This window comes from Tupaia chinensis, unplaced genomic scaffold, assembly GCF_000334495.1.
Source record: "Tupaia chinensis unplaced genomic scaffold, TupChi_1.0 Scaffold144682_1, whole genome shotgun sequence".
Lineage (NCBI taxonomy): Eukaryota > Metazoa > Chordata > Mammalia > Scandentia > Tupaiidae > Tupaia > Tupaia belangeri.
The window spans coordinates 276,129-297,626 of record NW_006204543.1 but is presented as its reverse complement, the minus strand read 5'-3'; the positions used below and the strand labels follow the sequence as shown (position 1 = coordinate 297,626).

Below are 21,498 nucleotides of genomic sequence, written 5' to 3'. Positions count from 1 at the left end.
AGTGGGAGGGGGTATGCAGGGGCGGTGTCGGCTCTGAGGGGGGGATTCAGGCTCGGTGTCGGCTCTGAGGCGGTCTGAACGACTTTGGTGAGGTTGGCATTTCTGTGCGAGTGGACGTCCCAGTCAGGGTGACAAGCACACGTGGCTTTACCTGCAGGACACGTTGGCCACACGGCCCTGGGCGCTCTGGAGCGTGGGGCTCTGTGTAGGGAGGAGCCCTTGTCTGCAGCCGACAGGGTACGCTGTGAGGGGAGCAGCCTCCCAGCTATCATGACCCCCCGACCTTCGCGAGCCTGGGGCAGGCCGCCAGTGCCACCATCGCCCTGCAGAATCGTCCGCTGCACATCTGGACGCACCCAGTGATAGCAGTCAGCCAGCCCTGGGGAGCCTGTGGCCAGGGTAGGCAGTGCGTGGAGCGGCCTGCACAGGCCGGGCCGAGCCAGCTCTTACTGTGCACGAGGCAGACACTAGGCTGTGCCCCATCAGGCCGCGTGTCATTGGTGTGCGTCCTGTCAGGCTGCATGTCGTCGGCGTGTGCCCGGTCAGGCCGCAGGTCTCTGGGGTGCCGTGGCTCCCTGCACTTCCTCACTGCCGAGCAGAGGAGAGAGGCCACCCCGTCCTGCAGTGCAGGCGGGTCACACCCTCCGTCGACTCCTGCCTACCTGAGCGGGAGCTCGGGCACCTGTCCCTGGGTTCCAGCACAGCCAGGCCTAGCAGAGCTCGCTGTCACGGCCAAGGCTCAGGGCCACCCCAGACTGCACTGGACGCTGAGCATCCAGCCTGGGGGACATGGTAGCAGGTGCTTCAGGGTATGGCCTGCTTCAGCCCAGGGCTCTTGCACTCAGTGCACAGGGTTCTTGTGGTGACGTGGGGACCCGTGAACTGAGGCAGGGGGATTGTGGGGACAAGCCACAGAAAGGAAGGTCGCATGGTGTGAGGAGGCCCCGACTTGTGCTCGTTCTCCAGAGGAGGCGGAGAGGAGGGGGCGGGGTAACGCCATGTTCTGTGGGCGACCATACGGGAGGTTCTGGCTTCGTGCCCAGATCCTTGGCTCTCAGTCAAGGATTTCAATAAGAAATCACGTTTCTTTAAAGGAGACACGGGACTGGACTGGCCGTTACTACTTTCAGACTTGGTGTGTAATTTCAAAACCTTGAAGACTCCCGCTCTGACATTCAGATTTCTCTCAAAATATGTTGCACCTTTGGAAAGAAAAATTCATCAACACTTTCTCAGGAGAGAAAACCTCAGCATGATGGAAGGTGTCAAGGAAGCAGCAGGAGCTGCCGGGTTCAGCCCAACGGGACTAGCGTGATTCCCTGGAAGGGGCTCGTCGTTTGTGGATGTAATCTTTTATTACTGATCCAGACCTAATTAATACGCCCAGCTCTAATTAACGGCTTGCAGTGTGAGCGGCGTCCCCATACCAGGGCCCGGAGTCCCAGGAGACGCCCCTGGAGACAGCGGCCGGCAGGGGTCGGAGGGAGGGCTGCCCGCCGCACCCCAAGGCATAGGCCCTGAGCCGCGTCCAGAGCCCACTCTGCCCTGCCTGCCGCCCCCACCTGTCCTCCGCCGCTCTGCACCTCCGCCACGGCTCTGCTGGGGCTGCTCGGAAGCAGCATGCGTGTGACGGGGACGCTGGTTTTCTTTTCTTTATGTTTATTTTTTTATTTACATTTTTTATTCCATTTCCTTTTATACATTCAATCACATTATTTAGCTTACAAAGCAAATATTTCAACATGTGAACATTTCTCCCTAGTCCAGTTGATGAAACTATAAAATATCTTCAACAGATAATCCACATTTCTGTGCCCCTTTAATGCTTTGCCTCTCAGTCCTTTTCATCATTTCTCTCACACCGTATTCACTTGTCTCTTCCATGAGAGAGAAAGGCAGAGACAGAACCCCAGCAGGTCCTATCCGCAGCCCTGCAGCCTCAGGTCCCGGGCACACGTGTGCCAGCACACGGAGAGATCGCAGTGGGAGGCCGACCCTCCCATGTGGGCGGCCTTGCAGAGCATGGCGTTTTACTGCAGTGTCACCGTCTGGCCCCGAGACGTACCTCGGTCTCCACTGTGGCCCACGGCCCGTAGCAGTAGCCAGGGCTGTGTGCTGATACCCCATCCTGGGCAGAGCAGCGTCCGGGTCAGAGGGCACCCTCCCAAGCACCACTTCCCTGGCCTTGGCTTTGAGCAGCTGTAGATGGTCCGGTGTGCTCAGGGCTGGAGGCCCCTCGAGGCTGTTCTGGGAAAGGCAGCCCCTGGGACAAGAGGGACGCGGTCAGGGCTGCGTATCTGGCAGTGACTGCAGGGCTCTCCACAGCTCAGGCAGGACATGCCAGCCTCGTGCACCTTGCTCACCCCTCTCCCCTCTGCCCTGTGCCAGCTAGGTGCTCCCCCCGCCCGTCAGCATCCAGTCCTGTGTACGTGTGGCCCCGAGGAGGCGCGGCCTTCCTCATCAGATTGGGAAGAGCCAAGTGACGGGCCACGGTGACGGGGCCTTTCTGTATGCACTCAGCTGGCTCCCGGCCTCGTGCCGCATGGTCCCGGGCCGATCGGAAAGGACCTGCTGTGTCCTTGCTGATGGTCAGGCCTGTCCTGAGGCCCCCAGCCTACTTTGTGCTCGCCCTTCCTGCCGGAGGGAAGCAGCCCCCCCAGCTCTTACCGACCCGGCTCTTCCTCTGGTGATGACGCTCCTGCAAGCTGACCGGAACCCGCCTTTCTTTGTGCGAGCGTGTCTCAGCGCTGCAGAGGTCAGGGTGGCCGCCACAGGCCGTGCGCTGCTTACGCTTCCTCTAAATGAGTGGGAGAGGCAGAGGGAGGGCCTCTAGCAGGGCCTTCACACCGCGATCCGGTCCCGGGCTGCACATGCCTGGCGCACCCGGTGGGTCGTAGGTCAGCCTCGCAGAGCATGGTGCTCGGCCGCCACGCCCTCTGGGCCTCAGACCGGACATCCACGTGAGCGTCTGTGGGTGCGTGGGCATGCGTGGGGCGTCTGTCTACACTGGCGGTCTCACGCCTGCACAGCGTGCTGTGCCCGGGCTGCTCAGGACGTGTTGTCCCGCGGGGCCGTGACTCACAGGCAGGCCCGTCTCCAGGCCCACTGCGTGCTCTGGGCCTCTGCAGGGCGCCTCCGTCTAAGCGCGTTCCGCTTCCTGCCAGCCGACAGTGCCCACGCGCCGTTCCCGAGAGGCGGCAGCGAGGAGCGGGTGTGGGTGGTGTCCGTGTTGCGCGGTTCAGACATTGCCCGCTTCTCCCCGAGGCACTGCGCAGGGCTTGGCAGGAGTGTCCCCGTGCTGCAACCATGACGTGATGTGAGGGAGGGCTCACGGCTCCGGTGGTCATTTTCCGGGGGATTCTGAGAGCGAGAGGTCTGCCTGTTTATTCGCACAGGACCTTCTCCATGGCCAGTTACCTTTGTATACATTTTTAAGCACTTAAACATTTTATTTACTCATGACAGGGAGTGTGTGTGTGTGTGTGCAGGAGAGAAGCCATCCCTGTGACCCTGTCCCCAGCCCTCTGGCTCCTCGGGACCTCGGACGTGTGCCTGGCATGTTTCAAGCTGCTCGGGGAACCGAACCACCCTGCTGCGTGGCCCTCAGCACTGCAGCTCAGGCTGTGGTCTGCTCGCTGCCAGGCCGGCCCCCTGTGCTCTGTCTTGGAGTTCCCACTCGCTCCTGTCATTCCTGGAGACACAGAGGAGGATGAGGCTCTGTGCGTGTCCAGGGGTCGCGCCCTGCTCCCCCGTCCTCCACAGCGTCCCAGCTGCTGTGCTCCCGTCCCTTACCTTCTAAGGAGCTCTCCTCAAGCAGGTTAAATTCTGACATAGAAACCCTACAGTGTCCATGGTGACCTCCCACTGTCATCTGGAAGCTCTTCCCTAGGCTAGCCTCTGATGGCCCAGAACCGTCCACCCCACACCGAGATCTCGGGCGTGGATCGTTACAGTCCCACACGCTGCTGCACGGATACGTTTCCCCACGCGTGTGCATTTCCAGCGGGCTTGCCTGTGCCAGACTGGCTGGGGCCGTGACAGTCTCCAGACCTGTTTGCAGCGTGACGGGACAGTGCCCGTGCGTCACCACCAGGGTGCTGCCTGCTGCGCTGGCCGCAGACGCCATGGGACAGGCCAAGGACGCCAGCTTCTCGGTCTGCCCTTTAAGGTGAAATTCCCTCAGGAGCGCCTTGTGGGACTTCAGAGTCTCTGGGGCAGGCCCACGGAGTGTCTTCGATCCTGATTCTGGTACGCAGCACCGGCAGGTTTGCGGGGAGCTGCGCGGTCCTGCTGGTCCTAGCTGGGGGTCATCTGCTTTTATTCCGAGGGTTTCCATTTACAGGAAAAGAGAACGAAAGCGTGGTGCCGTGTGGACGCCCGAGGGCCTGTATTAACATCGTCGCATTTGCCGCTGTTCTTGGCGAGGTTCTGAAGTACGCAGTAGCCGTTGAGCAGCATTTACCCGAGAACGCCCCGTGCGCCCTTCAGAAATAAGCGGACGCGTGCCGCGGTGCCATGGCCATGAGTGCAGCCCACAGTGGCCCTCGTGCCGCCCGTCCCCGGCCTGCATTCCCGCTGTCCCGTGTCCTCTGCAGCTGGTTTCCGTACTGGGACTGCTGTGGTGCTGTGGGCAGTCTGGTCTTGTCACCAGGCACGTGCGCCCATTGCCTCCCCGGTTCCCTGCTGCAGGGACGGCATGACAGTTCCTGCATGGGCTATCCCAGCATCGTCCTCTGCTTTCTCACGGCAGCTTCTCCTCGCCCTTCCATCGCTCACGCACTGGAGCTGCAGGCCAAGGGCATGTACTGTTAGTTTTGCCACGTAACAGCAGAAGCTTGCGGGCATCGATCATTCAAAGGTGGAGCCACTCACTCGAACAGCTGTCGACCAAGCACCATTGGCACCTAAAAGCAGTGGTGGGGATGTGCACTGGCAGCTTGGGGCTGCCGTGAGCGTTCTGGTCCAGCCCTCGCGGGTTTGCAGAGGGGTCAACGTGGCACCCGAGCAGGCTGGACGTGGGAGCGCCCCCTTCACCCTGGGCGGGCAAAGACAGTACACCCACAAGGCACCGCTCCCTTCCGAGACAGCTAGGCGATGGCAGCTGTGGCCTTGGACTCTGGGACTCACGCCACACCAGGTTTGGGCTTCCAGCCCATCCCTGGCCCATGCGTGTTAGCACACCTGGGGGAGGTGAGGCAGGACGGGTAGGATGCCAGGGGCCTCCCTCCCCGGCCCCAGTCCCGTGTGTCTTCTCCTCTGGTCATGACGCAGCGGTGGTGGGTGTGCCATCGGGAGCCCATGTGGGCTTGGAGGCCCTGCCAAGCTGGCAGGTGCAGGGGCCCTGGGGCTGCGTCTGGGCACCGTGTGTGTGTCCAGGAACTATGTGTGTCTGGTCACTGTGTGTCCGGGCACCTTGTGTGTGTCCGGGCACCTTGTGTGTGTCCGGGCACCGCGTGTATCTGGGCACCGCGTGTACCTGGGCACCTGGCTCTGACCCTGCTCCTGTTTTCCCGCAGGGCCGCCTCTGTCCCCCAGTGATGGCCTCCTGAGCCTGCCATGGCACAGCGGGAGCGGCAGAGCGCAGCAAGTGCCATGCTGGACCACAGGCTGCGGGCCCCTGAGGGCGACGACGCCGACCCGCCCCTGGAGGGCTACGTGCCCGCAGGCCTGCAGCTGGCCACCCTGCGGCCCGAGAGTCCCACGCCTGAGGGCCAGGAAAGCCGGCAGCCCAGCCCCGACGGGGACTCGAGCTCCGACTATGCCAACCACAGCTCTGAGGAGGAGGGCTACGAGGAGGGCCTCCCGGAGGAGGGGGGCGTCACCTACTACATCCGCTACTGCCCCGAGGACGACAGCTACCTGGAAGGCGCTGACCCCCACGACACCGACGAGTGCCAGGAGGCCGTGGAGGACTGGACGGACCCGGCCGGGCCGCACGCCCTCGGGGGAGGCCAGGACTTTGCTGACGGCCACCTGCCTGCCCCCGAGGACGAGCCCTCCGTCCTGGAGGCCCACGGCCGGGATGTGGGCGGCCACTGCAGCCCCAGCCAGGAGGCCTACCAGGACTACTACCCCTTGGAGGCCGGCGGCAACGTGGGCAGCGCCTCCCCTTACCGATCTGGGCACGGGGGCGGGGATGGGGACCTGGAGGGGCGGGAGGAGGACATCGACCAGATCGTGGCCGAGATCAAGATGAGCCTGAGCATGACCAGCATCACCAGCGCCAGCGCGGCCAGCCCCGAGCACACGCCTGAGCTGCGGCCCACGGCCTGCACTGAGGCCTGCCCGCCCGGCGAGGCCAGCCGGGGACCCAGCAGGCGTGAGGCTCGGCCCACATCGCTGAGCCTCCCTCCGGAGACCAAGCACCCTGCCGACCCCCAGCGAGGTTTCAAGCCCAAGCCCCGGACCCCGGAGGAGAGGCCCGCCTGGGCCCAGGAGCAGGTAGGAGCGCACTGCCCGGGAGGGCGGGGGCACAGTGTGCGGGCGCCCGGCGCTGCGCCAGCTCAGTGCAGCCGGGCGGGACAGTGGGGAGGGGTTCCTGGCGGCTGCACGTCAACTTAGTCCATGGCCTTCCACAAGGACTGCCCGCCTGCTCCCAGCTCACTCTCAGACTCAGGAGCAGATGCCAGGCACGTTCCCCAGGCCTGCCTGCCTCTCCGGATGGGGCGGGGCTGCCCAGTGCCCTGGTGGGATCCGTGTGGCCACGCCACCCTCGCCCCAGTGGCTCCTCTGGCCTGAAGCATGCCCACTGGCTGTGTCCACAGGGTGTGCTGGCCCCCACGCATGGCTGCGGCCAGGGCAGGCGTCCCCGGGCTGAGAGCCTTCCAAGTGTGAGGGTGGCCATGACTCACCGGAAAGCCAGGGCCAGGCTGGGGGCAGGAGTGGTGACTGCCTCGGAGGTGACCGTCCACGGGACTGGCCAGGGCTCGGGAGAAAGCAGGTCCACCAGGGCGTGAACCTGAGCATCACTGTGTGTCCTGATGACACCCTTGAGAAGGTGCCCACCACAGTGTCGGGAGGCCTGGCCTGACGGAAGGGGCTTCCCTGCTCACTGCTGAGGGCTCCGTCCCTGCGTGTTAGGCCTCAGTTTCTCTGTCTCTCTTTCTTTTTTGGGGGAGAGGTTTTTTGCTATAGGGCGCGTGTGCTCACCAGAAAGAGAGAGACAGAGAGACAGAAATCGAGAAATCACCCCCCAGAAGGGATGGCCACACCACAATCCCTTCTCCTCCATTCTCCTCTCGAGATCTTGGGCACGCATGCACACATACCTGGTGTGAGTTTTAAGCCACCGGGTCCAGGACTCGAACCCCAGTTGACTACATGTGAGTCCAGTGATATAGCCACTACGCTAACTGCTGGTCCCAAAGCCTCAGTTACTTTTTTTCCTCAGAAGAGGGCACGGATATGAAGAGAGAGGGGTGTCTGCAGGATTTCTACATATAAAGAATTTTTCTTGCCAGAGGGCATGAATGCTTACTGAAGAAAGACAGGCAGAGAGAGAGAGAGAGAGAGAGAGAGACTTTTTTTAAAATTAGGGATGAAAATAGGGTATTTGTGTTAATTTTGGTCAAAAGGAAAATATAAAACTTTGCTGCTATTCAGGACTAGCTTTGAATAGCCTTGGCCAAATCCAGCCAGTGTACCCGAGCCGACGTACGCTGACGCACTTCGCCCACCACATGCAGCGTCCACGCCTGCGTATACTGACGTACTTCGTCTGGCGTGCAGGTCGGGTAGTTTTAGGAAACTTGATGATTACAGACACCAGAGCCTCAAACGCGACCTCTTAGAAGTGTTACAGTCAGTCTCAGATTGCGGTCTCGTCTCAGTCTCAGGACGCAAACTGCCAGGTGGCAGGTTCTCACACAGCTTCTCCCCAGGGTGTGCTACACGCCTGGCGGGCAGCTGCGGGGTCGGTGAGGTGGCCGTGTTGGCTCTTCTGCGGGAGAGAGTGAAGAGCTAGGAGCCGTCGGAAAGGGCTAGGTCCCGGCGCACTCGGGGCTGCTTGTTGGCTTCTAATTTTCGCTGTGGTTATGTCACAAGGTCCCAGTCGCAAGGCTTTGGTGCAGTTCATGAAAACACGACCGACGGCTGCAGAGGACTCTCAGTGCAGCTTTTGGAAAAAGGGTCCTCATGTCTGCCCCGCGGTAATGCCTAGACGGGGCGTCAGAATGGATGTGGGGGTGAAGGGATGTGGGACCCCGAGAGCGAGCTGAATGGGAACACACGCAGACACAGCAGGAGGGAAAGCGGGCGGCAGGCGGCGGGCATCTGCTGAAAGCCACGGCTCCAAGCGTCCCACGTCTACTCTTTTCTGCTGAAACGGGGCGTGGGGTGCCAGGGCGTGGCCGTGGACCATCCTGTGTACCGGGGCTCTCTCCCCTGGCCTACTCTGGCTGGCACTCGGCCGCCCCTAACTTACACCGCCCTGCAGGGCAGGCAGCACAGAGACCATCTCTACTGCACAGGTCGGGGCTGCCCGCCGTCCAGGGCTGGCGCCCCTACGGGGGTCTTCTCGGAAGCTTGCCCTGCATCTGTGGTGTGCAGATGCAAGGCCTTGCCGTCCTTCAGAAACCCTCCTGGGTGCCAGGCAGACGCAGGCTGGACGCTGTCTCCCAGCTTCACCCCGGGTCCACGGAGATGCTGACGAGCCTCGGATGACCCCGCACGTGTCGTCAAGAGGCCTGAGTTCATTGCCCTTGCCCGGACGAGCCGCGTTGCAGAACTGGAAATAGCAACAGGACTATGACAGTGTACCTCGCGGTCCCGTCCACCGATGGGGTGGTGAGCTGTGTCCATTCTCCTGCACACCTGGGGACTGCCGAGCGTGAGCCATCCTCAACCCCAGCCGTGACCCCCACCATTTGACAGTGTGCCTTCGTGTTGCTGTGCCATCTCCCCGTCACTTCACAGCCATCGGTGTCCCCTGGGACACGCAGGCACTGCCGCCTCTCTTCCGCCCTACGACCTGTGCAAACCCCGCCCTCTGTGTTAGCGACACCTGGGGACAGCCCGGCCCACCCGCTCTGGGCCTGGTCTGCACTCTCCCGCCCCAGCAGCACCGCACGCCCCACTGCGCTTCTCTTCAGTGCTCGGCCTCCATTCTCTCTCACAGTCGCCACCACGGCACCCTCTGGAAGACGCCACTCCTTTGTCACCTGCCGTCACCTGGCTCCTCCTCCCCACCTGGGGGCAGGCTCTGAGGCCTAAGCTGCCTCTGACTCATACACCAGCCAGCCGCCCTGCCACAGCAGTGGAGGACACGCCCTCCGCACCATCTCGACCATAGGCTTCCGTGTCCTGGTGAGGCCCGGGCTCCAGCCTGCAGCTAGACGTCCACACGGCGTCTCCACCCCGACAGGGCAGCACAGACGCGGGGAGGCGTGGGGCGCACAGGCAGCCTGCATTCAGTTGAAAACAACCACGCCGGACTGTGAAAGCCGTGCACATCCACGGAAGGAAATTTGGAAAACACAGGCAAAAAGAGAAGTTTGCGTGTGGCATTGTAGAAGCCCACGGGGACCAGATGAGAGCCACAGCTGTCTCACGGCTCCTGGTCAGGTCTCACAGAGCAGTGCTCTCTGCGTTCTGCAGCTAGAGCACACGTAGTGTGTGTCACTCGTGGGCTCATCGGATCTGCTTAGTCGCCGGCTCCCTGTGGCGCACCGACACCGTGGGTGTGGGTAGGTCACACGCACCCGTCCCTGCTCAGTGGGTGAGGTGACAGCCAGCTCACACCCACACAGCTGTCCTTCCAGTGACAACGGGCCATGCTTCTGCGTGGTTGGCTTTCGTGGGCTGTTTGTTGGTGGGGACTCTAGGAAGGTCCACGTGTGGCACCCGAGCCTTATCCCACACAGCAGCTGTAGGAGCCCCCGAGGAGATGCCAGAGAGCAGTGGTCCTTGGGAGTGGTGGCTGGCCCGTGGCCCTCAGGAGTGGTGACTGGCCTGTGGCCTTTGCCAGTTGGTCACCCTGTCCCTTTGGGGTTTCCAGAATGACCAGAGCCTGGTCGGCACTGGTGTGGCCTGGCTGGCACTGGTGAGGGACAGCCTTCAGGACTGGACGCCCTCACAGGCAGCGCTGTGCTGGGCAGCCCCGCTGTGGCAGGTAGGTGGCATACCAGGAGATGCTGCTGCTGTAGGCTGAGGCTGATGGGAGGCCCAGGTTCGATTCCTGGCCCTTAGCAGCTGGCACGGTGGCATATGCCTGATTCTAGCTGCTTAGGAGGCCGAGGCAGGAGGGTGGACACCACAGCCCGCCTCGGGCATTGTGGACGGCTCTGAGCGCATCTTGAAACACCCCTGTGCCCATGACCACGTGCTGCCTGGTGAGCTGGCTTTGTGGGGGTGTATCGATGCGGGCCTTGCCTGCTGTGGGGTCCTCGGGGAGAGGCCCAGCCAGCCCAGCCCTGCAGGAAGGGGCGTGGTTGGCTCGGCTGACCTGTGGGTGTGCCGCAGTGGAGCCCCAAGGCGACATAGCCCTCTTGTCCAGGGAAGGTGGGGTCTACTCCAGAGGGAGGACTTGGGACAGACCAGACCAGCAGGGCCAGGGGGTCGGGCCAAGCACTCCCAGGACTCGGGTGCATGTGAGGGGTCCTATAGCCCCTTCAGGGCAGGAGCCAGACAGCACCCCTCACCTGAGCCCCCCCTTCCTCCTCCTCCCCACCTTGGAGTCCCCGCAGCACAGCCCCTGAGTCTGTGGTCACCGTGGGGTGTAGAGATAGGACTCACTGACCACCCGGGCATGGCACGTCTTCCCAGAAGTGCCCAGGGCGGGCCCAGGTCTAGAAACATTTCCTTCAACCCCAAGAGCTTGGCGTCTCATGGAGGAGCGCGGCGAGGGCCAGGGTGGTCTGGCGGCTGTGGTGGCCCAAGAGCTTGGTGTTCCATGGAGGAGCGCGGCGAGGCCGGGATGCCTGGTGGTTGTGGTGGCCCATGTCGCAGCCTGGCTACTCTCCACCCACGGAAGGTTTCCCTGGACTTCGTCTGTGGACCGTGGCTTCCATTCATCAGCTTGCTCCTGAAGCAGCGTGCTGCTCTGTGGCTAATTCTTGAAAGTTCTGGAACTTGCTCACCATGCCGGTCCACCACCCGGGTTTGAACAAGACACTGTGCTGTGGGTGAGAGGCCTGGACAGAGGAAGTATGCCCCAGGACGCTCTCCAAGGGTGCGTGTGACGGGTGATGTCACAACCCTTTGCCCAAAATAAGCTCGCATATTAATTCCGTTTCCAGAAACGTGAAGTACCCAGGTACACCTAAACCTCCAGCTTTATTGAGTGGCCCAAGGAAATTGGGGTTTGAAGTCATCTTTAGAGAAGATGCAGGCAGGAGCTGGCAGGTGGCGTGGTAGTTAAGGACGCTCAACTCCCACGTGGCCAGCTGTGGTTCGAGTCTCAGACTTAGTGGCTTCCTTTCTCACTGTCCCCCCAGCCCTGCCTCTCTGTCGCTCTCTGGTCAAAATTTAAACAAACAAACAAACAAATAGGAGACACTGGCATGCAGTAGCTTGACTAATCCACGTTATTTTCAAACAGAAACAGGGTTTTTTAAACCGTGACCTTAGCCCTCAGGCACTACTGGCGGGACGCACGGTGGCACGGCGGACCCTGAGGTCGGCACAAGACCACCATGGGGGCAGGCCGCCTGCTAGGTACATCTCTGAGGAGCCAGACCAGGGAGCCTATGTGCACAGCAGCCGGGCCACCGTAGCCGAGAGGCCCGAGGGGCAGCGTGGCCTGCCCACACAGCGGGGGAGGGCGCAGCCCTGGAAAGATAACCCTGACGCCAGCCATGCACGAAGACCTGGAGGCCCGGTGCCACGTGGGCCCCATGGTAGCCCTGGAGGATGGCGTGGCCAGGCTGGGACTGCGGCTGTCGCTGTTGGAAGGACAGTTTTGCTCTGCAGGGCTAAACAGTCCTGGGGGTGCGGGTGGGGGTCCGCAGAGAGTGGGCAGCGCCCCCACAACAGTTCGGCTGGTGGGTGAGTTCCATGTTTTACTATGATTTGAAACAATAAATAACACTTAAAAGTGCCTTAGCTTTGGGAACCAGCAGTTAGCGTAATGACTATGTCGCTGGACTCCCACGTAGTCGACCGCGGTTCGTGTCCCGGACCCGGTGGCTTAAAACTCACGCCGGGCGCGTGTGCGTGCGTGCCCAAGATCCCGAGAGGAGAATGGAGGAGAAGGGATTGCGGCGTGACCATCCCCCCTGGGGGGTGATTTCTCGCTTTCTGTCTCTATGTCTCTCTCTGTCTGGCGAGCGCACGCGCCCTATAGGAAAAACCTCTCAAAAAAAAAAAAAGTGCCTTAGCTTTGATGTGGAAAGCAGACGTGTTAACTCTTGGCGGTCATGTGTAACGATGCATGTCATGCTATGCACACACGTGTGTTAGCGTCCTGCAGCATCGGTTCCTGTGTCGGGCCTGTCCCCGATGTGGGAAGACACCATCCCTGGCTCCCGTTCGCAGGTTTGCAACGGCCCGGAGCCGCCCAGGAAGCAGCAGCGCTCCGACCTCAACGGGCCTGTGGACAACAACAACATCCCCGAGGTAATGCCCGGGGCCTGCACCCTGAGCCCTGCCCGCCCGTGCCGTGGGCCGCCATGCAGGGAGCCAGCCCGGCAGGCTGGTGTGGCCCTGGCGGGAGGGGAGGACGGCCGTGCAGGCAAGGGCAGTCGGTGTTGCCGTCTTTGACGGGCACTCACCTCTCTGGTCGCTGAGTGGGAGGCCAGCTTCTCTGCAGTGGCACCAGAATGCCCAGAGCAGCACCGCCATGTTGTGGGCCACCCTGTGGGGCTTTGGCAGCATTCCTGGCCCCTACCCATCCATGCCAGCACCCTCCCTGCCCGATACGGCAACCAAAAGTGTCAAAGGCCCCCGGGGGCAGAGGCCATCCCAGGGGACACTGGAACCCTAACATGGTTTTGAAGCAAGCCTATGACAGCAGCACCACAGGGAGGTTGTTAGTGCCCGGGCTCCAGAGACGGGGCCCAGAGAGCTCCCGACAGGATGAGCTGGCCCGGCTCCCTTCCTGCTCTGGTAGCGTGTATGCCCTCACTGAGAGGGGACAGTCGGAAGCTCCCCGGGGATGCCAGGGTGCAGTCTCTCTCCTCTCGGGACTGGGCATGCACGCACACGCACCTGACGTGTTCCCAGGCTGCGGGTCGGACCTGGACCACGCAGTCAGCCTTGTGCAATCCAGCGCCTTAACCACCGGTCACTGGCTGGCCCTTCACCCTTTTAAAGTTTTATTTATTTCTTCCTTGAGAGAGGGACGGAGAACCAGCACCCTGACAGGGTCCTCAGGCGCCATCTCCCCGTCTCCACCAGCCCAGATCACGTGTGGGTGTGCACACCCCCGTGCACAAGGGAGGTCCTGGGATGTTACCACGAGCTCTCCACAGAGGCCAGTTGGGTTACTGCCACACCACGCCTGGCCCCCATGCACCCTGTGTAGGTTCCAAGGACACCACCCCTCGGGGTCCCTGCTACCCCGGTTCCGTGTCAGAGCTGGGCTCCAGGGCTCCCCCAAGGTTGAATGCGCCTCGGCCAAGTGGCACTCTGTGGGGCCTGGCGTGTCTCGTGGTCCCAGCCCCGCCCGCTCGCAGCTCAGTGTCTCCCATGTTCCCTCACAGACGAAGAAGGTGGCGTCGTTCCCGAGCTTCGTGGCTGGTAAGTGACGGAATTCCTTCTGTCGGGTGGGCTGCCTGACAGCGCTTTCCTCGTAGCCCCTGTGAGCTTGTCCGAGCTCAGTCCAGCCCACGTGGGGTCTGGCTGACGGGCCCGTGGTGGCCTGAGGACAGCGGACCTCCTCATTCTACCACAGCCGTAAAGGGCGTGTCAGCCATGACAGGGCTGTGGGGGCTTGCTGCGCACAGCGTTGCTCTGGGGGCTGAGGCTGGGCGCCCCCAGGTCAGGCTGCTGCCATCTGAGGCCCTGAGCAGCTGCCTCCCATCTTATGTGGGGTGCTGGCCAGAGCGTCACAACGTCTGAGAAAGGATGCCCTGACCGCCCTGCGTGGGCCACTTCCGGGGCCGCCTTCTGCTCCGGCGTCAGGGCCACGGGCCCCACGGGCGGTGTCTGTCGCCCAGGGTGGCGTCGTCCTCCCCGCGGGTGTCCAGCCGCTGGTGCGCCCTGGGGGGCAGTGCGTCCTGCCCACTCAGTACGCAGGTAGCTCCTCTCCCAGTGTTTATGGAGTCAGGCGCGTTGGTCTTCAGAGACGGGTGGCTCTGAGCCCTCCCTGTTCTCTGTTCCTTACTGAAGACCTGACGCCCAGGAAGCCGCCCAAATGCCTCTGTAAGGGTCTCACCTGAGCCAGACTGACCCAAGTTCCAGCAGGTTCAAAATGAGTCAACGCCGTGTAGACGTTGCGGCCCAGGCCAAGGAGCCACGATCCACCGTGGGCCAACGCCTCCTGGACCCGGAGGGCTTTGTTCTGACCCATGTGACAGGCTCGAGGGGTGCCCCCCGAGGTCGACAGTGGTTTTCCAGACCTGTTACCTGGCTGGAACAGGCTCAGACTGATGTCAGGCTGAGCAGGCTGCGTGGACTCCCGCTCAGCTGGAGGGTCCGACCTCTCCCCTCTGCACTCAGTGGGCAGCCGGCGTGACCACGGCCTGTCCCAGCTCCCCTGGAGCAGGGCCAGGGGCCGTGCGGGCGCGGTGGGTCAGGCCAGGGAGGCCCAGGAGGGCTCTGTGTCACAGCGCCCCCTGACCTCCCACCGTCAAGGCCCTCAGTCTGACCCGGACAGGCCCAGGCAGAGCGCGTGTCCAGGAGAGCCTCCTGGAGGGGAGCCGCTGCTGTGAACGGACCGCGTGGCCGAGGCAGCCTTAGTGCTTGGGGCCACACCCAGCCTCTGCTGGGCTCCTCGGCAGCGCGACACGCTGAGTGCCAGGAGGAAGACCCCATCCCACCCACAGCCGGGACTGCCAGGCACAAGGGGACACCAAGCACAAGCGTGTGGGTGGGCGGGTGTCGCACAGAGGCGAGTGCTCTGAGATACCCGGAGCGGTGACTACATCTCTGTTGTGCTCGGGCATGGCACCTCACTGTCCCACAGGGTCGGCAAAGCTCCAGCCATCACTCCCTGTCCCGGCAGGACGGCGGCAGGCGCAGAGCTCTAGCCAGCGGCTGTCCTCTGCTCTGGGAGGGACGTAGCAGAGGACAGAGGAGCAGCCCTGCCCCTCCTGAAGCCCCGCAGCCTTCCGGGGCGCCCTGGACACAGACCAGCATGCAGGGGGGCCTCTCCTCTCTGCCTCTGTTGGGAGAGGGTTTAGCGCCCGGCAGGTCTTCGTGCCGTGGCCCCTGCAGCCTCAGCGCAGCTCATAGGCTCCCCTGGGCCCTTCCCACAAAGCTACGTCACGGTCACTGTTCCTGGCCGAGACACGGCCCTGCACCCTCTGCCTAGGGTGGGTGCTGGCTGGCCATGTGCTGGGCCCTGCCCTGCCCTGGCCCTCCCTGCCCGTCCCAGCCACGGCACAGCGCGCTGTCGCACACGTCCCTGGCACAGGCGTCAGCTGTCTGACCCCGGTGTCTGCAGGTGCCTGTGGCATGACTGCTGCCTGGTAGGGCCTCCACTCCGGCTCGCCTCCCTCGGGCCCTCCGTGAATCTTTCACATACGTATTTTTGCGTAGGAGCTTTGGAATTGGCCTGTCTAGGTAACGGTAAAGGTTTCTGCTGGTATTTCATTTGGCATTCGTTAAGTTTGTCTGTTAGAGGGAAAATGTCAGTTTTACGATACGGAATCTTCCAGGCCCCAAAGCTACAGCTCAGTCGTGGAGTCCGACGACACGTCTTTTTGGCCCGTTCCTTGGGGTTCTGCCCCGTCGTGTCCTTAGCCGGTGCCGCTCGCAGGGACTGAGCAAGCTGTTTTCTCTGTGTATTAAATGCGAAGCCCTGAGTGCTCCCATTTTTACATGGGCTTTAGTTGTCACCCTGCAGACGGCTGTGCCGGGAGAGCTGGACTGTGCGGCTGCTCCCTCATCTTCCCGGGTGGGAGGCCAGGCCCTGGCGGCGTGCTGGTGAGAGTCTCAGAGATTACAGAAGCAGACCGTGTGCCCGTCGGCAGCTCCAGGAAGCGGTGCTCAGTCTCACCTGCTCACCTGGTTACTGCAGAGGAAATCTCAGACCCACAGCATACCCTCTACCTGCGTCTAAAACGTGGGAAGTCTGTTTCCTCCCGCAGAATGAAGCGAGGAGAGAGGCACCCCTGTGCAGTCCTCACGCTGAGGCCCCCCAGCCTTGGCTGGCCAGTGCCGCGGACGTGCGCCTATACCCGACAGGACGGGGACCCCTCGAGATGCGAACCTAGGGCCTGGGTGGCCTCAGCGTCAGTCCCTGTGCTCCCTGCGGCACCACGTAGCTGGCCGGGCGCGTGGGAAGAGTGAGCGCAGCGCTGCCCGCACAGCTGGGACAAGGGGGCGGTCTCCCTGTTTCAGGTGCCAGTGTGCATGCCCTCAGCGCCGGGCGCTGGCGTACGTGGAGTCCGTGCGTGGCTTGCTTCCCGGCTCCGTCTGCCTCCTCCCTTGGCCTGTTCCCGGGAAGGGCCAGCGTCCCATGCCGGATGTCTCATGGGTTCATGGATGGGTGGTTAGGGGGGTCATCCTGGCCGGAGACGGTCCGTGGGCATCGCCATGCTTGGCTTCGGGGCCCCATGACACCGCGGGCCTCTCCTGGTGAAGGGCTGTCAACGATCCTGGCCTGGACCTGCAGCTGACCGGACCGCTGGTGGACCATGCGTGTGTGGGGGTATGCCGGAGCTGAGCCCTGGGCCCCACTGCCCAGGAGCCCTTCCCACGCATGCCCCGCCCGGCGGGCTGCACCGGGGAGATCCACTCGGGCCTGGATCAGAACAGCAGCCTGAACCTCGCGAGCGTGTGAGCTGACTGGGCACGTGGGGCAGCTGGGCGTGCGTCCTCCCATCCATAGGAGCCTGGCCCCTCCCTCATGTGCGCCGACGGGCCGGCACACAGCAGAGCGCATGCGGCCAGGGGTAGGGGCGGCCGGAAGACCAGCAGCTCTGTGGGCAGGGCGGGCCATCTCCTAGGCAGTCACGGTCACCGCCTCAGGCCCGCTGGGTGGGATGGTCCCTACGGCATGACTCTGGCAGGTGGTGGGGGCCTCGGGAGTGTGTTAGCGGGGTCTGGAGCGAGAGGCCGCCTTTTCTCCTGCGCTGGGGCTTCCCAGCTCTGGCTGACTGCGTGTGCCTGGCGGGGCCTCAGGAAGGGGCTTCGGGCTCCAGTGGGCGGGGAGGCCACACCTGGGTGCTAGGTGCTGGGAGGAGGCCTGCTCCAGGTGTCCCGCGATGTGTGTCGTGTCCTGGGTTTAAGCACAGGCGAAGCCCCGAGGGCAGTGATGAACACCGAGTCCTGGGGCTGACACCCTGGCCATGTGGGGCCGGGACAGCACTGCTGGGTGTCTGCCGTTGCTGGGGCCCGAGGGCAGGAATGGCTCTGGCCACCACGTGCGTGACCCCACGTGGCCCCCTGGGCTGTGGACAGCTCCACCCCAGAACCCTGAGGCGTGGGTGGGAGCAGAGGGGCCGACTCATGGCCACGCGGGGGTGGCTGGGGCCTGTGGCAGCACAAGGCCATTGGGGTTGCTGTCGCGAACGCCACACGCCGCGTGGCTGGAGGTGGCCTCCCACGGTTCCGAGGTCGGGTCGGCACGCTAGGCTTGGTGAGGGCTCAAGGTCGCAGATGGCTGCCTGCTTGTGCAGAAAGCGCCCGTGCACTCTGGGGTCACCTGGGCAGTCCCCCACGGCCATCACACAGGGGACAGGGGTCTCAGCTGTACATCTGGACACACCGTCCCTGAGCCCTGACCTGACCCCAGTGGAGGCAGCGGGCTTCTCGCCGCCCTCTTGATGTTGCGGTGTCTGGATAGACACGGAGTCAGTGGTTGGGGAGGAGGGCACACAGACAGAGGGTACTTCCTGCCCCTCAGGCAGTGAGGGAGAGGTGGTCCCCAAGGTCCCTGGACCCCTGGGGCCCAGACCCGCAGGTGCACAGGGGCAGGGCTAAGGGCTTGGAGGGGGTGGGGCAGGGCCCCCCCCCGCCAGCCCCGCTGCCCCAGCACACGGGAACGGATGCGACTGGCCCTCCCCGGCCGGCCGGGGCTCCAGCGTGGCCGCGTCCCTCATGCGGTACATGCTGCCCTCAGTCCCAGGGCCCTGCGAGCCGGAAGACCTGGTTGACGGGATCATCTTCGCGGCCAACTACCTGGGCTCCACGCAGCTGCTGTCCGAGCGCAACCCCTCCAAGAACATCCGGATGATGCAGGCGCAGGAGGCCGTCAGCCGGGTCAAGGTAGGGCCTCGGCGTCGGCCTGAGGGTGGGGAGGCCCGGGCCGGGCAGAGAGGCAGCTGCTTGGCAAGGGACAGCGCCCCACACCCCGAGACACGGCTCAGAGTGGCCGTCCGAAGCATCTGGTCACAAATACGTTGGCGCCGTGGGTCCCTGCCGTGTTTCTGGAAGGGACACGCACGGCTTGCTTCCTCAGCCCCGACCTGAGGGCGGCCCTAAAGCATGTGGCTTCTGGGCGAGGCAGGGCCTGGGGTGGAGGGAGGTGTGAGGGTCTGAGACGGTGAGCAGGGTGAGCGTTGCCCCTGGGAGGGCGGGTGGGGTCTGTGGTGTTGCCCTCATGCACACTGAGCTCTGTCATGGGGACTGCGAGGCCCACGAGACAGCAGAGAGAGCCCAGGCCTGCCCGCCGGCACCCTGCAGCAGAGGCCCGGCCCTGGGCGCCCGCGAGCTCGGCCCACTCCCTGACACTGCCCGTGTCGCTCTGTGGACGGCAGGTCACCTGCCACTTCTCGCACTGCGGGGCACGTGAGGACGCAGGCAGAGCCCCTCCCCTGCCCCACGGGCTCTGCCAGTGCTAAGCCGGGCGCTGGGACACTGCCACGCACCTGGCAGCTCCAGCCACACGCGGCCTTGGCGCCTACCAGTCTCTCTTCTCTCTTCCACGCTGCTCAGAGGATGCAGAAGGCTGCTAAGATCAAGAAGAAAGCGGTGTGTAGGGCGTCGCTGCGGCCAGCCGTGCTCGCGTGTTTGTGTGGCTTGTCCTGGGCGTCGGGGGCTTGCTGGGGGCCCATGTGGTGTCGTGGCTGTCCCCTCTCCACGAGGGTGAGCGTTAGGCCACGTGGGTGGACGCAGTCACTGCTGTCCTTGGCGCCCCCTGCAGGAGGGCCCGATCACAGTCCCTCCCTGTCCTGTTCCTTCAGTCTCCCATGGGCTTTGCGTGGTCTCGGCCACAGAGTCCCTGTCTCACATGGACGTGTTTCAACGTGGGTTTGCACACTGGCACAAGTACCCATGCAGTACCGAGAAGTCATTCCTGTGGCCGAAGACGGGTGGATGTAGTGGACCAGGCAGGGGTGGGCACGCCAGGTGCTGGGAGACGCTCTCTGTGGAAGGCCCGCCCTCAGGCCCAGGCCCTGGGAGTGGGGTTGACACTGAGCCCTTAGTCGTCAGCCTGGCCTTGCAGTGTGTGCTGGAGGCCCAGAGCCCTCACACAGCCAGCACCAAAGTGCCCAGTCAGCAGTGCAGGGCGAGCCGTGGAGACGGTTTACACAGCGAGACCAAGCCTGCCTCCTCTCTGGTCTGGAGGCCGGGGCTGCCCCAAGATCTCTGCCCAACGTAATGCCCACACTGTGCCCAGCTGCACCTTTGGAGCCCCTTTCCACACAGAAGGGTTCTAGGCTGAGGTCCAAAGACCCCCTGAGCTCACCAGGTACACGTGGCCCTGCGGCCTGGGCTGGGGCTACACGGAGGTGTCGGGGCCCTGTGGGACACGCTCTATGTCTTTCTCTACCTCACAGCTGTCACAGAGCCTGCCAGGGCTGGCCAGAGATGTGACAAGGGGACCTGGCAGCAGAAGCTGCTCTGCCCGTCACTGCTGGTCTTCGAGGGTTGGGCCCCACGTCCACAGCTATCTCTGGTGTCCCCATGTAGGTCTCTTGACACCCCCACCTCCACCAGGGATGGGATGGGAGACCTCTCCCCTTCCCTGCTTTATAGACAGAGAGGAAGACACAACAGCCAGCCATAGAGAGACAGAGGGGGGTGATCTCTAGAGACAGGCCCGACAGGGCCCTGCTCATCCAGCCAGACCCCGGGCACATGAGCCGGCATGTCGAGGGACAGCGGACATGAACCCAGGAGCTCTGTGTGGTCAGCCTCGCGGACGCTGTCCCTGCCGTGCGGACGTGACCTGGCCTGCCCCACCCATTTCTGGCGATTTTGGCACCATCTGCTTCCCTACCACGGGAGCCTCATGGGGCAGTGTCAGCCCCTGCCTGCCCAGCCACACACGTCACGGTGTCCAGCTTGCCCACGCCTCCTACCAGGGGCCTCAGGGCCTGCTCTTCAGTGGGAGTGGGCTCAGGGCCACAGCCAGGATCTGAGCAGGGCAGCGCGTCACTGTCGGCGTCGGGGACGTGCCCTACGGCCCAGTGGACTCGCATGTCCTCTTTCTGCATGCCAGCTCGATGCCACCCTCTGGGTCCCTGACACGATGGTGTGTTCTTACAGTGCACATGTGAGGGCTTGTGGCACATATCCTATGCCCAGTAAGGTCCCGGAGTGGTGTCCTCTGGCCCCTTGACCTTCCCGCACGGCAGGATCCTGTCATGTCTGCACCAGGGCCATGTCTGTTTATCTGTGAGCCCTGGCCCAGCTCCGAGTCATGGCTCTGTGGGAGTTGTTACGTGGACACGGCATGGGTCTCCCCACGACAGGCTGACCGCGCCTCCTGTGGGTGGGCCCTAGTGGGTGATCAGTGGCTTCAGGGTCCCTTCACGTGCATGCACAGCCCACCCTGTGCCCCATGTGGTGCATGGGCTGCTAGCACCCACCAGGTCCCCGCACCCCCAGCCCCCTGCTCTCCGTGCCTGAGGACGACTGTCCTGATGGTGGGAGGTTAACCTGCACTTCCTGTGACCCACCCTGGGGACCTGCCGACGCCTGCCTCCGCTGCTGTGTGGCCCTCTGAGAGCAGTTCCAGGGCACGTCGGCTCACCGTGGTGTCCACTGTCCTGTCCTAGAACTCCGAGGGGGATGCGCAGACGCTGACAGAAGTGGACCTCTTCATCTCCACCCAGAGGATCAAGGTGTTAAATGCAGACACGCAGGTGAGGGTCGGCATGGCACAGCCCACAGTCCTGCCCACCACGGCATAGGCCCCGTCCCCCACAGGGCGTCCACTCATCGCACGCCCCGGCCTCATGCGCAGCGCCTGCCCTGGACGCTGTAGGAGCTTGGGGAGCCCAGCCAGTGCAAATGGGTGTCCTGGTCTGGGGACGGGCAGCAGGACTGGGGTGTCCTGGTCTGGGGACGGGCAGCAGGACCTGGACTGTCCTGTTCTGGGGACGGGCATCAGGGCCTGACTCAGTCCCCGGGCTCCTCTGCCACGCCCGGCCCTGCCTGTGAGCTCGTCATACATCCCAAGATAAGCTGCAGCTGCCCCTGCTCTCCTGCCTGTTCCCCTCCCGGGGC

At 63.4% G+C, this 21,498-nt stretch overlaps 1 protein-coding gene across 1 annotated transcript in view; it reads left to right on the top strand.

Annotated features, from left to right (window-relative positions):
* APBA2 (amyloid beta precursor protein binding family A member 2) overlaps window positions 1-21,498 on the top strand; it is a 90,494-nt gene that overhangs the window by 55,978 nt on the left and 13,018 nt on the right. Inside the window, exons 4-9 of the mRNA XM_006167236.2 lie at window positions 5,517-6,441; window positions 12,472-12,552; window positions 13,638-13,674; window positions 18,164-18,309; window positions 18,979-19,014; window positions 21,048-21,134. Coding sequence (XP_006167298.1) covers window positions 5,557-6,441; window positions 12,472-12,552; window positions 13,638-13,674; window positions 18,164-18,309; window positions 18,979-19,014; window positions 21,048-21,134 — 1,272 coding nt within the window. The 5' untranslated portion in view covers window positions 5,517-5,556. The remainder of the gene's footprint in view (window positions 1-5,516; window positions 6,442-12,471; window positions 12,553-13,637; window positions 13,675-18,163; window positions 18,310-18,978; window positions 19,015-21,047; window positions 21,135-21,498) is intronic.